The 14,667-nt window shown below is 45.4% G+C and overlaps 1 protein-coding gene across 6 annotated transcripts in view; it reads left to right on the top strand.

The window, feature by feature from the left end:
* Positions 1-14,667, top strand: part of MARCHF6 (membrane associated ring-CH-type finger 6) — a 1,566,402-nt gene that overhangs the window by 1,134,222 nt on the left and 417,513 nt on the right. For all 6 annotated transcript variants that reach the window (XM_077491957.1, XM_077491954.1, XM_077491953.1 and 3 more), the window contains one exon: positions 1,035-1,172. In XM_077491957.1, the coding sequence (XP_077348083.1) occupies positions 1,035-1,172 (138 nt within the window). The remainder of the gene's footprint in view (positions 1-1,034; positions 1,173-14,667) is intronic.

Raw genomic sequence — 14,667 nt, 5'->3', positions numbered from 1 at the left:
GTGGGTAGCACTATCACCTAGCAGTAAAAAGGTTTGCTGGTTCGGATCCCAACCATGACACTACCTGCCTAGAGTTTGCATGTTCTTCCTGTGCGGGTTTCCTCCCACACTCCAAAGACATGCTGGTAGGTTAATTGGCTTCTGTCCAAAATTGGCCCTAGTTTATGAATTTGGACCTTGGATTGTAGGCTCCTTGAGGGTAGGGGCAGATGTGAGTGTACAATGTACAGGGATGGGGACAATTCGCTCAGGTTGAACTGGATGGACCGGTGTCTTTATTCAACCTTACTATGTAACTCTAGTCCTCAAGGCACCCCAACAGGTCATGTTTTCAGGCTCCCTATTATTTTGCACAGTTGATTGGATCAGTTTCACTGCCTCAGTAATTACCAGAGCTGTTTCATCTGAGGGAAATCCTGAAAACATGACTTGCTGCGTTGCCTTGAGAACTGGAGTTGAGAAATATTGGTATACATTTCTGGTTGCTTTTGGGACATGATGTAAAGCAAAGTTGTGGCCTCAAAAGAATGCATGAGAGACTAGGATTTTGTGTATTCATAATAAAGAATATGTTTCTTTTTTTTTAATGGAGGACACAGCAATGCTTTAAGATTGTAACACTACCTGCAGGCGATGGACGCTAGGTGTAGCAGGCCCCTGCTAATGGATTTTATTCAGGGAGTAAAAAAAGATCCTGTTTTTCAGCTCTGAATCTTTATTTAAAAAAAAAAAAACACATATTCCCTGAGACAAACATGGAATCTGCTACTATTGATGACTTCCCACAGCTACCTAGCTGCCTGGCTCTCTAGGTTCAGTACTTTGAGTCACTAATCCATAGCAAGTAAGCAGATAAGGAATTCTGACTTTCTTGTTTTCACAACTTCATAGCTGTGATTCAGACAGTCAGGCCATAGAAATTTTTCTGAATGAGCTAAGCAATAGCAGCTCCCATAGTTGTCTGTCAAAACAATTGCTTTAAATTTATATGTATGAATATTAGTAACCTACATTTTGAAACCTTTAATCCCCAGCGACGCACCAGTGAGTGAACTATCTTTGGAGTTGCTACTTCTGCAAGTTGTCCTCCCTGCCTTACTCGAACAAGGACACACTCGTCAGTGGTTAAAAGGACTTGTCAGGGCTTGGACTGTAACTGCTGGATATTTGCTGTGAGTATAAATTTCCAACATTTAGTCCTTGTGATGCACAAAAATAAATCTAACATTTAAGCTACTTCTCATCATTGATTTTGTATTTTGTCCATTAAGAGCCACTCCTTGTGAGCCCCTAAAGTATATGCAAACACTACTAAAATGTCTTATAAAACTTAAAGCCCTTAGCTATTTTATTTATTTATTATTTTAAATCTTATTTTTTTCATATAAATTCTCTGAATTAGCAGCAGATATGTGCAGCATGGAGCTGCACTTCTCCCTCCCTGCTGCATTGAATTAGTATCTACAAAATAAACCAGTTTTGGTGTTTTGGCTCCCCCCCCCCCCATGCTTTGCCTTGGCTTGCCATGCCACTCAGCACATCACAGTATTTAAGTGTTCAAGTGTGGGCTTTGCTTTATGAATGGCAGAGTGTGTGTGTGTGTGTGTGTGTGTGTGTGTGTGTGTGTGTGTGTGTGTGTGTGTGTGTGGTGGGGGGCACAATACTGGAAATGTTGTCATTCACTGACACTGTTCCAAAGCAGGTAAAAGCCACAAGTGTGTCTCCTGGCTGTACATATCAAAATTTCTCAGCAGAGCTTAGCAAGCTCCGGAAGTCATTTGTGAATATTAATACCTGTGTCAGGAGTTGGATTTTAACATGTTAATATAATATCAAATTGTGTCTTCAATCTTTTCTAATCTGAAGCTTATATTGAAATAACACTTGGTGATCCCACCATGAAGGTCCTGTCTGCACTTCCCTATTGGGAGGGGCAACTGTCTCTAAATTGTGTTCCTTCTCGCATGCATTCCTAGCGGAAACTACAAATGGCTCTGCTGACACAATACATGGGTATACCCTACCATTGGTACTATCAGAAAGGTGGTCCATAGAAATGTGCAGCCAACACTACTAGAGCAAGTGCCTATAGACAGTAATCTGCTAAAAGAGGCTGTAGGAGATCAGCAGTGTAACCATCGGCTGGAGTGTTCAGATAAAGATGTAAGACATTTCCCTGAACTCGATGGAATTTTCATACAGAATCTGTTTCTTGTACCGAAAAATGTTTGCATCTGGCACCGCTGGTGGACTCTGGACCACCTCTGTCTCCCCAACACACAACAAGCCACAAATGAAGCAAAACTGCAGTCAATAAGCTTGGAAGGGTTTGCTTGGGCAGACAAATAAGATGGCAGCCACTCCTAATCCAAGGGAGCATAGGCCTATGCATCTGCAAGAAGCTGGGGGAGGAGAGTGTCTGAGATTGAATTTACTCTCAAACTAAATATGAAAAAAAATACGAGCCAGGGTAGTATTATGGGGTGTGATAATACTGCTATTGTGACCCCACAGGAGCAAACAATGAAAACTATAAATATCAAGGACCTGTGGTCTCCAATGTTGCAAATGAATAAATAATATTTAAAATATTCCTTAGTGGAAACAGGATGTGAGTGTAAAATCAGTAGGTGGCTAATGTGGGATTTGGGGGAAGAGGACAATTGTACACTAGAATGGGGGGGGGGGGGGGGGTTGTGCTCTAAGGTGGGGATATGGGGGTGTGGATGAATTGAAGAATTGGACATGTACTTGATTGTAGAGTGGGTATTTCTTCCAGGAAAAGAAGAGGATTTATTCCTGTAAGGGAGAGTTGGGGGAGAGGGTATTTTGTGCTAGAAGGGGGAGAGGATTTTGTGGTGGAAGGGTGAATGGAGGGAGATGGTATTCAGGGAGGAGGTTTTTTTTTCTTTTAAAAAACAGGGGGGGGGGGCGTAGTCAGCGCGAGGGGCGGGGCTAGCGGTGTCAGCTTTCTCAGATGCCAGATACACGTGGATGAAATTTTTAAAAGCACTGTTTTGCTGCTGCTGGCTGTGGAGGGACTCAAGAGCAGAGGTGGCTGGCTTCAGGTTTGGTGACACAGGCATTCCCCCTTGACACATTATTACTGTTTTAGGGTGGGCATTAATAGCAGCTTTGTAGTGCTGGACTATAGCCTAGCAGTGTACATTCTTCTGGTAGTGCCTCTGCTTTGTGCTTCAGGCTATGATTGAAACGTTCAACCTTTTTGCTGCCTGCAGCGCAGTCTCTTGATGAACCAACCTCTGGTTTGGGATCACTAAAACCTCCCCCATCTGGGGGTGCTTTTCCTATTCATTCATGGCTAAAAAGGCTTCTATATTCTGAATGGGAAAACCCGGATAAACAGTATTATCCTCCCAGAAAGTTTTCTACACTATATCCTATGGAGGAGGATTTCTATAAGAAATGGGGGGTTCCAGAAACTGATGCTGCAATCGCCTCAGTGAACAAAAATCTCATGTCTGATGGATAATGCGCTGATGTTCAAAGATCCAACAGATAAAAAGTTGAAACTTCTTTTTAAAAACAATATGTCTCTAGCAAGTTCAATAGTGCAGCCAGTTCTTGCGGCAATTGGTGTATCTCAGTCCAGTCCATTAAGGAACAGTTTGTGGAGATTCTTAAGATTCTTCCTGATCAGCAGACCCCGCAATGGGCTGGCGTATCAGATGCACTATGTTTTACAGTAAATGCTATGAAAGATTCTATCATCCAAGTCTCACGGGTTATGCTAGGACTAGTGCATTCTCGCAGAGTTCTGTTGTTGAAGAATTGGTCAGCCGAAGCATGTGTAAGAAACTTTTGGCCAGTTTTTCCTTTCATGGGGAGCAGGTATTTGGTGACCATCTGGTTAAATACATCCAAAGAATCTCTAATGGGGAAAAGCTTTCTTTTACTAGCAAAGAAGAAGTTAAAACATTTCTCCTTTAAGCGTGCTTCCTCACCTGTGCCAGGGGCATCAACCTCTAGGCAGTCCACTATCAGGTTCAAGGGGAAGACCCCAAGGGCAGCACCAGGGTCAAAAGAGGTCTTGGGGCAGAAACCCTGCAAAACAGAATGCTAAAGCCTCCTTATGTAGGGGCGCCCCCGCTCGCTCTGGTGGGGGGAAGGCTACTGCAATTTTCAAAGATCTGGCAAGAACAGATGGGCAGCTTCCTCAGTTTCTCTAGGTTACAAACTAGAGTTCAGAGAATTTCCATCTCCTCGTTTTCTAAGATCAAATGTACCCAGGGATCCAGAGAAAAGGAAGTCTCTCTTTCTAGCTCTGTATCATCTCTTATCCCAGCTGGTGATATCAGAGGTTCCCTTGGAGGAACAGGGCTCAGGTTTTTATTCAAACCTTTCCACGGTTCCAAATAGAGGTAAGATCCATTCTAGATCTCAAAGATCTGAACCGGCACTTAAATATCCTGTCCTTTTTCGCATGGAATCAATCCGATTGGTTGTTTCCATCTTGAAGGAGGGGAATTTTTGGCATTGTTCGATATCAAGGATGCATATCTCCATGTGCTGATATTTCCCGCTCACCAGAAATTTCTACGCTGTGAGATAGAAAATCATAATTTCCAGTTTGTGGCCCTGCCATTCGGTCTATCCACTGCACTGCGGATGTTCTCAAATATTCTGGCACCTCCTGTAGCCAGATTGAGGGCTCAGGGCATAACTGTCCTAGCCTATTTAGACTATCTACTTTTAATAGACCATTCAGTCTCTGGTCTAAACCAAAGTTTAATCACAGCTGTAAACTACCTGGAATCTCTGGGTTGGATACTCAACCTAGAAAAATCCTCCTTAAAACCATCAAGGAGATTACAATACTTGGGGCTAGTCATAGATATCGTACAGAAGAAGGTATTCTTACCCCAGACAAGAATTGGTTCCATAGTAGGACTAATTCAACTTGTCAAAGAAAAATCCTTCCATTTGGCTGTGCATGAGATTGTTAGGGAAAAGGGTGGCCTCCTTCGAGGCTGTCCCTTATGTGCAGTTTCACTCAAGACTGCTACAAAACACCATCCTGTCAGTCTGAAACAAAAAGATACAGGCTTTGGATTTTCCAACATGTTTATCCCCTGATGTATGTCAGAGCCTAAATTGGTAGTTGATATCCAGCAACTTCCAAAAGGGGAAATTCTTTCTGCCGGTATCCTGGAAAGTGGTGACAACGGATGCCAGCCTTTTAGGCTGGGGAGCAGTCCTGGAAGCAGCTTCTCTCCATTGGAGAATGGTCCAAGTCAGAGAAAACCTTGCCCATCAACATTCTAGAGATTCGGGCAGTATGTCTGGCCCTAGCATCCTGGACGCTCAGGCTACAGTATTGTCCTGTCAGGATTCAATTTGACAATGCCACAGCTGTGGCTTACATCAATCACCAAGGGGGCACAAGATGCCGTGCAGCCCAAAAAGAGGTGAATCATGTTCTAGCTTGGGCAGAAAACAACATTCCTTGCCTATCAGTGATTTTCATTCCAGGAATAGAAAATTGGCAAGTGGACTACTTGAGTCGCCAACAGTTATTTATGGGAGAATAGTCCCTTCACCCCGAAATCTTTCTAGCGATATGTCAGAGATTGTGTATTCTGGATGTGGACCTGTTTACATCCAGATTCAACAATAAAGTCAACAACTTTAAGAATGAGGGACGCACTAGAATACGGAACAGACGCATTAGTCTTCCCATGGGATCAGTTTTCTTTTTTTTTTTAAACAAAGTCTTTTATTGAACAAAGAAAAGGGAAAGATACATACAATAGGCTTTTTGGCAAGCATCAAACATAGTAGGCAGTATTACTTATAGGAGGTATGCATCAACTTCCCCTAATATTGTATGTATTTGCATGAGACATAATTACTGCTACCATCTATAGTTGGTTGTATCCATGCAGTATACATGTTATGTCATGATATGCACCACCTCCATTTATTATGCATATTTTGAGGGGTCATCGAGAGAAAAATAAAATAAAGTAAGTAAAATAACAGAAACAAGCATAGAAGGCCCAGAGATTGTTATATCTAATCCCGGTCACATGCAGGTTTTGGGGGCTTTAAGCCATCCGTCTCATAGCTTATTTGGACGGACATCCTCTATGAGAGTAGATAAGCTTTTTGTAGGGTAGTAGGTTATTGACTTCCACTATCCAATGTGAGAACTCTGGTGGATTCGGTCTCATCCAGACTTTAGCTATGACTTTACGTGCCAAAAAGATTGTTTCATATAGGAATATTTTAGTAAATTTGTTAAACCCTGGGTCTGGAAAGATTCCCAGGAGGCACAGTTTTTGTTGAAGCGTTATAGGTGAGCCCATTGTGTCATGCAAGAACTACACCACTTGTGGCCAGAATGTCTGGATTTTGGTGCATTGCCACGATAAATGGAAAAATGTGCTCACTGCTTGGCCGCACATTGGACAGGTAGCTGATTGGCTGTTGTTATATCTGGAGATTCTGAGTGGTGTGGGGTAAGCTCTGTGTGTTATGAAGATTTGGGTGAGGCGATCTGACAGTTTAGGAGACACTAATTTGCATTTGTCTACGGCGTCACTCCATTTGTTATCTTCTGTAGTTCCCACTTCTCCCTCCCATCTGGACTTCAAGGTGTATGCCGACATAGTTGCCTGCGGTAATGTTGGCATGGTGTAGAATTGAGAGGTTTCTTTTTAGGGTCGGGGCATTTAATTGCTGCCATTAAGGGATTGTCATTTAAGGAGAGGTGATCTATCAATGTGAACTGTGCGAAAGGCGTGGCGGAGTTATATATATCTGAAGAACGTGTGATTCGGCAAATTCAGCTTTTAAACTATTGAAGGACTTCAGTTTCCCATTGTGAGTGATGTGAGACAAGTAGAATATTCCCCTAGAGCTCCATACCCCACTATCCTGAATGAGGCCCAGTTCTGGCAGGGCTGTGTTGTGCCAAAAAGAGATGTATAGCTATGTGGTGAAGTTGATGTGTAGTTTGTCTGAGGCCATACTCCATATCTTTCTATATTGGTACAATAGAGATCGGTTGTCTGTTAGCTGTCCCTCACCTTCCACTCCTCCCGCTATTGCCACTAGGGGGTCTAGAGTTAGCTGTATCCATTTTGGGCATAAAAGGTATAGAAACCTTTCAACCTTATCAATGTGAAAGATTTGTGATAATTGGGCTGCAAGGTAGTATGTATTAAAGTCGGGAAGTGCCATTCCAGCAAGGTCTTTCGGGTGTTTTAACTTGTGCCATGCAAGCTTGTGTCTATTATTGCCCCAGATAAACGGTTTAAGGATGGTTTCCATTATTTTGAAATGCCTGAGCACCAAGTACACTGGTGAGTGCCAAATCATGTATAAGATTTTTGGCAACAAAACCATCTTTACAAGGTTTATTCGGCCCATTACTCCCAGTGGGAGACAAGCCCATACCTGTGTCTTCTGCCTAAGCATTTTGTATATTGGTGTTATATGTAATCCGCAGGGTCACGAGTATTCCATATTCCTAAATTTTTGATGGTATTTACCCTCAAAGGAAGCAGGGCCCTGTCTCTGGGTGGTGGGAAGCTGTCAAGTTGGAGTATCTGGGATTTGTCTCAATCCGAAAACCAGAAAAAACACCAAAGCGTTCTATCAGTGCTAATGCTATTGGCAGGGAGTTGGCCCAGTCATCTAGGTACAATAAAGTGTTGTCTGCATTAGTGCTGATTGTTTCCGTAACCTCTCCTCTCTGTAGACCCACTACCCCTTGGTGTGCATGTATAGCTATTGCGAGTGGCTCTACCGCCAGTGGTTATACAGTGGGGATTGAAAGTTTGGGCACCCCAGGCAAAAATGTGTATTAATGTGCATAACAAAGCCAAGGGAAGATGGAAAAATCTCCCAAATGGCATCAAATTACAGATTAGACATTCTTATAATAAGTCAAAAAAAGTTAGATTTTATTTCCATCATTTACACTTTCAAAATTATAGAAAACAAAATAATGGTGTCTGCAAAAGTTTGGTCACCCTGCAGAGTTAATATCTTGTACTGCCCCCTTTGGCAAGTATCACAGCTTGTAAATGATTTTGTAGCCAGCCAAGAGTCTTTCAATTCTTGTTTGAGGTATCTTTGCCCATTCTTCCTTACAAAAGTGTTCCAGTTCTTTGAGATTTCTGGGCTGTCTGTCACGCACTGCTCTTTTATGGTCTATCCATAGATTTTCAATAATGTTGAGGCCAGGAGATTGTGAAGGCCATGGCAAAACCTTCAGTTTATGCCTCTTGATGTAATCCCCCGTGGATTTTGAGGTGTGTTTAGGATCATTATCCATTTGTAGAAGCCAGCCTCTCTTTAACTTCAGCTTTTTCACAGATGGCATCAAGTTACCATCCAAGATTTGCTGAAATTTTATTGAATAATTTTTTTCCTTTTACTCGTGAAATGTTCCCTGTGCCAGTGGCTACAATACAACCCCAAAGCATGATTGATCCACCCCCATGCTTAACAGTTGGACAGAGATTCTTTTCATTAAATTCTGTGCCCTTTCTTCTCCAAACTTACCTTTTGCTTATTCCAGCCAAAAAGTTATATTTTAACCTTATTGGTCCACAGAACTTGTTTCCAAAATGCCTCAGGTTTGTCTATATGTTCATTTGCAAAGTTCAAACGCTGATTTTTGTGGTGAGGACGTAGAAGAGGCTTTCTGCTGATGACTCTTCCATGAAGACCATATTTGTACAAGTATCTCTTTATAGTGGAATAGTGTACCACAACCCCAGTGTCTGCCAGATATTTCTGGGGGGATTATGCGGTCAAACCTGGTTTTTGAATTGCTTTTCTCACAATTCTGCGAGCTGTTCTGTCTGATATTTTGCAAAATTAGCCCAATTTTTTTGCATAATGGGAAAGATCATGTTATGCCGAGTAAATAGATACCAAACATGTCACACTTTATAATTGCATGCAAAGTACAGTACCTAAAAATCTCAATAGGCGACGTTTAATTTTTTTTTTACGGTTACCAGGTTAGCATTACAGAGGAGGTCTAGTGCTAGAATTATTGCTCTTGCACTGACGATCGCGGCGATAACTCACATGTGTGATTTGAACACCGTTTACATATGCGGGTGCGACTTCCGTATGCATTTTCTTTGCTTCGCGAGCTTCCGGGGACGGCGGGCGCTTTACATTTTATTTTTATTTTTTTATTTATTGTAAAATGACTAAATTGTTTAAAAAAAAATAATTAAAATTTATCACTTTTATTGCTGTCACAAGGAATGTAAACATCCCTTGTGACAGTAATAGGTGGTGACAGGTACTCTTTATGGAGGGATGGGGGATCTAAAAGACCCCCCATCCATCCTTTACACTTCAATGTATTCAGATCGCCGAAAACGGCGATTCGGAATACCATATATTTTTTTTTAAACAGGCGCCATTGGCACCCGAGTAAACGGGAAGTGACGTCATGACGTTGCTTCTGTGTTTACTATGAGGATACTGTAACGAAGCCGATTACGGCTTCGTTCCAGTTCCTCCCCAGCAGCCGGATGCAGCGGATGTGGAATCGGTGCTCCTGATCGAGCGGGAGCACCGGTAACAGCGGCGGGAGGGTGGACGTCCCCTCCCGCTCCTCCGGCATAACAGCCGTACGGCTGCAGATGCGGGCATCATCCCGGTATACCCCCCGGAAGCCGAGTACGCACATCTGCGTATGCTCGGCGGAAAGGGATTAATTACATTCCGAACAGAGGATATTGACAAATGAAAATGCTTTGCTATCTTCTTATAGCCTTCTCCAGCTTTGTGAGCGTCAACTATTTTCAGTTTCAGTTTTCTAGACAACTGCTTAGAAGAAACCATGGTGCTGATTGTTGGGGCAAGGTCAGATGGGTCTGGCCATTTAAAACCTTTGAGATTGACATCACCTGGTCTTCCCAGACGATTGCAAACAATTCATGACACTGGCAGGTCTCAAAGGGGGCAGTGCATGCTATAAATTCTGTAGGGTGCCCAAACTTTTGCAGGCGCCATTTTTTTGTTTTCTGTCATTTTGAAAGTGTAAATGATGGAAATAAAATCTAACTTTTTCCCCAATCGTCTTTCAGGACAGCCACCTTAGAGAGACACCGGCTCCTCCCCTCTGAGGAAACACCGCCTTCAATTTCATAATTTAAGCCTCCTCCTCCCTTCGTTCCTCAGTTATGGTGTTTCCTCCGGCGGGGAGACATCGCCAAGGAACCTTAGGCTAAATTCGGTTGGTGAAACTGAAGCCACCCGAGCGGAGCCCTGGCCCCGTTCGGCTATCCGACCGTTCATCGGTCGGTCCAGGACAGTCCTATCAGCGGGGAGCTGAAGTGTTCGTACTGTCCATATACCCTAAACTCCGCTTGGGGAAAGCGGGAAGTTTATGGGGTCGTCCGTTCGTTCACCCGCGGGGGTTTCAACGGAACAAACAGTCCAGTCGGCTGGGGAAGCTGAATACTCGACTGACCTTTACACGCACTCCAATCTTCGCTTGGGGAAAGCAGGAAGTCTTTGGAGAGGTTCATCCTTGCGTTTCGCCCAGTGGGGTGCTGAACGAAGGCGTCCAGGGCCCCCCTGTGTACGCAGCCGGCTGGGAGCTGGAAGCCGGACCGGTAGGCGGGCGACGTCAGTTCCGGTGGGGGCGGACCCCTTCGTTCGATCCGCGTCTTCCGGTTCCGGACGCGGCACGTGAAAGGGAACCTAGCGTTCGGCTGGTGCGGCCTCTCTTTTCACAGTTGCACAGGTAGCTGTTAGAGGCGCATTCGTACCACGCTTCCTCAACGGGAGAATGTCCGAGGCAGAGGCTTCAAAAACTCCTGGAGATAATAGCACCAGCCACTCGAAGGTAAGAGGAAACCTGGGGAGGTGTTCCCTTACTTGTATCCAGTAGCTCCACTGGTGTTCCTCCTTGGTGGTCGGGGGGAAGGGTAGTGTGTCTGGGATCCTGGTGATGGTTGATCCTAGGGGGGGCACTCCCGGTGGTCCTCTATGTAGCGCTGGTGTTGCTGTTTTTTAGGCTCATGCTGCCCCTTCCTGTATTTTGTGTCTTTCAGAAAGCCACGAGCAAGTCCCCCCATGGTTCTAAGAAGAAGTGCCCTTCATGTAGAACGTCTATGGGAGACTCTTGGTCTAAAGCTATTTGCAAACAATGTATTGAGGATTTACTTAAGGAACAGGCAGTAGAGCAGGGTGCAGATCTGGTAGCTTCTATGAAGGAACTCTCTGGTACCTTTCAGTCCTTCCAAAACTTTTTTTCCAGTTTTCAGTGGCCCCAGCCTCCGAGCACTCCTACACCAGCGCAGCAGAGTGTACCATCCAGCCCTGTGGATGTTCCTCCTGCAAGGGGAGAGAATTCAGAGGGTCCCAGGGAGGAAGCTGAGGAGGAAATTGACAGTGTCGTTTCAGACTCCCAGGGGGAGTCTGACGCAGAGATGCTGGATGGGGAATCCAGCAGAATCTCGCGGTATAAGCTTTCCCTGGAGGATGTGGATGAGCTCTTGGGAGCGATTCATACCACTTTAGGTATTCAAGAAGAAACTAAGACATTGTCACTCCATGATCGGATGTACAAGGGCATGGGGGAACAAAAGAAGCGGGTGTTCCCAGTGCATGACGTCTTGATCGATACCATCAAGAAGGAATGGCGGGATCCCGAAAGGAAACCTTTCTTTTCTGGGGCATTAAGACGTAGGTTTCCTTTTTCGGAGGAAGAGACTCTCGTCTGGAATAAATCTCCCAGACTAGACGCTGCTTTTTCCCAGGTGTCCAGACACACTGATCTATCTTTTGAGGATATGGGGGTACTGTCTAACCCTATGGATCGAAGGATGGATTACCTTCTTAAGAAGGCCTGGGATTCGTCACAGGGAAATCTTAAGCCAGCCATGGCATCCACGGTGGTGGCCCGTAACATGGAGTATTGGCTCACCCAGATTAGCGCACACATTGAAGCAGGGACAGCAAAGGAGACTATTCTATCCTCCTTTCCCATGCTTCTTAAAGGAATAGCCTACATAGCGGACGCTTCGGCGGAATCCGTGAGGATGTCGGCAAGGTCCTTGGCCCTGACCAACTCTGCCAGGAGAGCCTTATGGTTGAAGACCTGGCCTGGAGACAATGCATCCAAACTTAAACTTTGTGGAATCCCCTTTACAGGAGATCTACTGTTTGGACCAGGCCTTGAAGCGGTGCTAGATCGCACAGCAGACAAAAGAAAGGCCTTTCCTGTTAAAAGGAAAATTGGGGAACAAGCCAAAAGAAAGACTCGTCCCCAGAAAAGGGTTGTACCACCCCGTACGGTTCAGCAGAAGAAAAGTTGGGGACTCAAAAGCAAGGGACCCGGGGGAGCAATTTTTCGCCCTCCTGAACAGCCCAAAAAATCTCAGTGACAGGGTCACGGTGGGAGGAAGATTGGGGGCCTTCCTCCCACAGTGGGAAATGATTTCCTCCAATCAGTTTGTCTTGGGGATCGTCAGAGGAGGTTACCATTTGGAGTTTTCGGAACTCCCTCCTCTGAGGTTCCTTGTCACCGAGCTGCCAAAATGCGCAGAAAAATCATCTGCCCTTCTTTCCTCTCTTCAGGAGTTGGAAGAACAGGAGGTGGTAGTACGGGTTCCAGAAGGAGAGACAAGCAGAGGCTTCTACTCTCACGTCTTCGTGATTCGCAAGCCTTCGGGAAAGTTCAGGCTCATCCTGAACCTGAAGCCCCTGAATGTCTCAGTTACCTACAGAAGGTTTCGGATGGATTCGGTTTACTCAGTAAAAGCACTCCTACCTCCGAACTGCTTCATGGCATCAATAGATCTGAAAGATGCATACCTGCATATTCCAATCGCAGAGTCCCACCAGCGTTTTCTCAGACTGGCAGTGAGAACTCCAATGGAAGTACTACACCTTCAGTTCAGAGCGCTTCCTTTCGGACTATCCTCTTCCCCCCGAATCTTCACCAAAGTGATGGCAGAAGTTCTGGCATTTCTGCGTCTCAGGGGAATCTCGGTGATCGCATATCTCGACGATCTCCTTCTGTTTGCCCCTTCCCCAGCACAATTAATTCAGGATTTACAGGTCACAAGAAACCTGTTAGTAAGCCTGGGTTGGCTCCTGAACCTGGAGAAATCCAACTTAATCCCTTCCCAGAGGGTCACTTTCCTAGGGTACGAGTTGGACTCAACAGTACAAAGGGTCTTTCTTCCTTTGGAAAAAATTCAAAAGATAGACAGGGCTCTGTTGTGTCTTCAGGGCAACCACCAGATCTCCATAAGGAAGATCATGTCAGCGCTAGGGTTGCTGACATCCGCTCTTCCAGCGGTTCAGTGGGCAGGGTTACATTACCGCCCTCTACAATTATTTGTGCTGAAGGTTTGGGATCACAGCCAGGAATCTTTGGATTCTCTGGTTTCGATTCCAGATCATGTAAAGAGGTCCCTCTGGTGGTGGAGGAAGGGAGCAAATTTGTCCCAAGGTCTAGAGTGGGTCATGCCAACCTCCAGGGTGGTCACGACCGATGCAAGCAGCTCAGGTTGGGGGGCACACCTAGACTCCCAATTAATACAGGGTATTTGGGAAAAGAGGGACTCGAGGAGATCCTCGAATTGGAGGGAGCTGAGGGCAGTAGATCTAGCTCTCAGAACCTTTCAGAAGGAGCTCCGGGGGAATCACGTAAGGGTAAGGTCGGACAACTCCTCGGTGGTAGCTTACATCAACAGACAGGGGGGCACCAGGAGCAAGTCCTTATGGGCCCTAGCGGAAGCCATCCTCAGATGGGCCGAAGCAAATATCCTGTCCCTTTCAGCAGTCCACTTGAAGGGAGAACAAAATCAGGTGGCAGATTTTCTCAGCAGGAGAACTCTGAGAGAAGGCAATTGGGTTCTCAAGCAGGAAATATTCGAAATGATCACCCGGAGATGGGGGATTCCTGCAATAGATCTCTTTGCCGCAAGGGAAAATGCGAAGGTAGCAACGTTCTTCTCCATAAACAGGGGGGACGGGGCATTGGCGGTGGACGCACTAGCACAGAGTTGGGGTTTCTCCAGGTGCTATGCTTTCCCCCCTCCAGTGCTCATTCCAGCAGTATTAAGGAAATTTCAAGTGGAGAACACTACCCTCATTCTAATTGCACCTCACTGGCCCAGGAGGCCGTGGTTCTCGATCTTGAAGGGCCTGTCTGTAGAACCCCCCTGGATTCTCCCAGTGCAGGAGGATCTCCTGTCTCAAGGTCCGGTGTTCTGCCCTCAGGTAGGACGATGGAACCTGGCAGCGTGGCTTCTGAGGAAGAATTGCTAAAAGCCAAGGGCTTCTCAGACCGGTTGGTAGCCACTCTTCTAAACTGTAGGAAAAAGGAAACCCAGTCCATTTACTTAAAGGTATGGAAACGGTTTAACAGCTGGTGTTCAGAGGGTTCCTTCAACGTGCATAGCCCTATAGCCGTTCTAGAGTTCCTACAGGCAGGGGCGGATAAGGGGTTAGCGCTTGGAACACTAAAAGCTCAGGTTTCCGCTTTGAGCGTGTTTTTAGAGAAACATCTAGCGTCAGATCCTTGGGTCGTAAGGTTCTTCAGGGCCCTAGGTAGGCAAAGACCAGCTTCAAGCTCCCCCTTCCCGGTTTGGGATCTTTCTTTAGTTTTACAGGTTCTCACAGGGGAACCTTTTGAGCCGTTAGAATCTT

This window comes from Lithobates pipiens, unplaced genomic scaffold (genome assembly GCF_037356315.1).
Source record: "Lithobates pipiens isolate NorthernLeopardFrog02 unplaced genomic scaffold, aLitPip1_a1.2 Scaffold_19, whole genome shotgun sequence".
NCBI lineage: Eukaryota > Metazoa > Chordata > Amphibia > Anura > Ranidae > Lithobates > Lithobates pipiens.
This window is presented reverse-complemented; position numbering and strand designations above follow the sequence as displayed.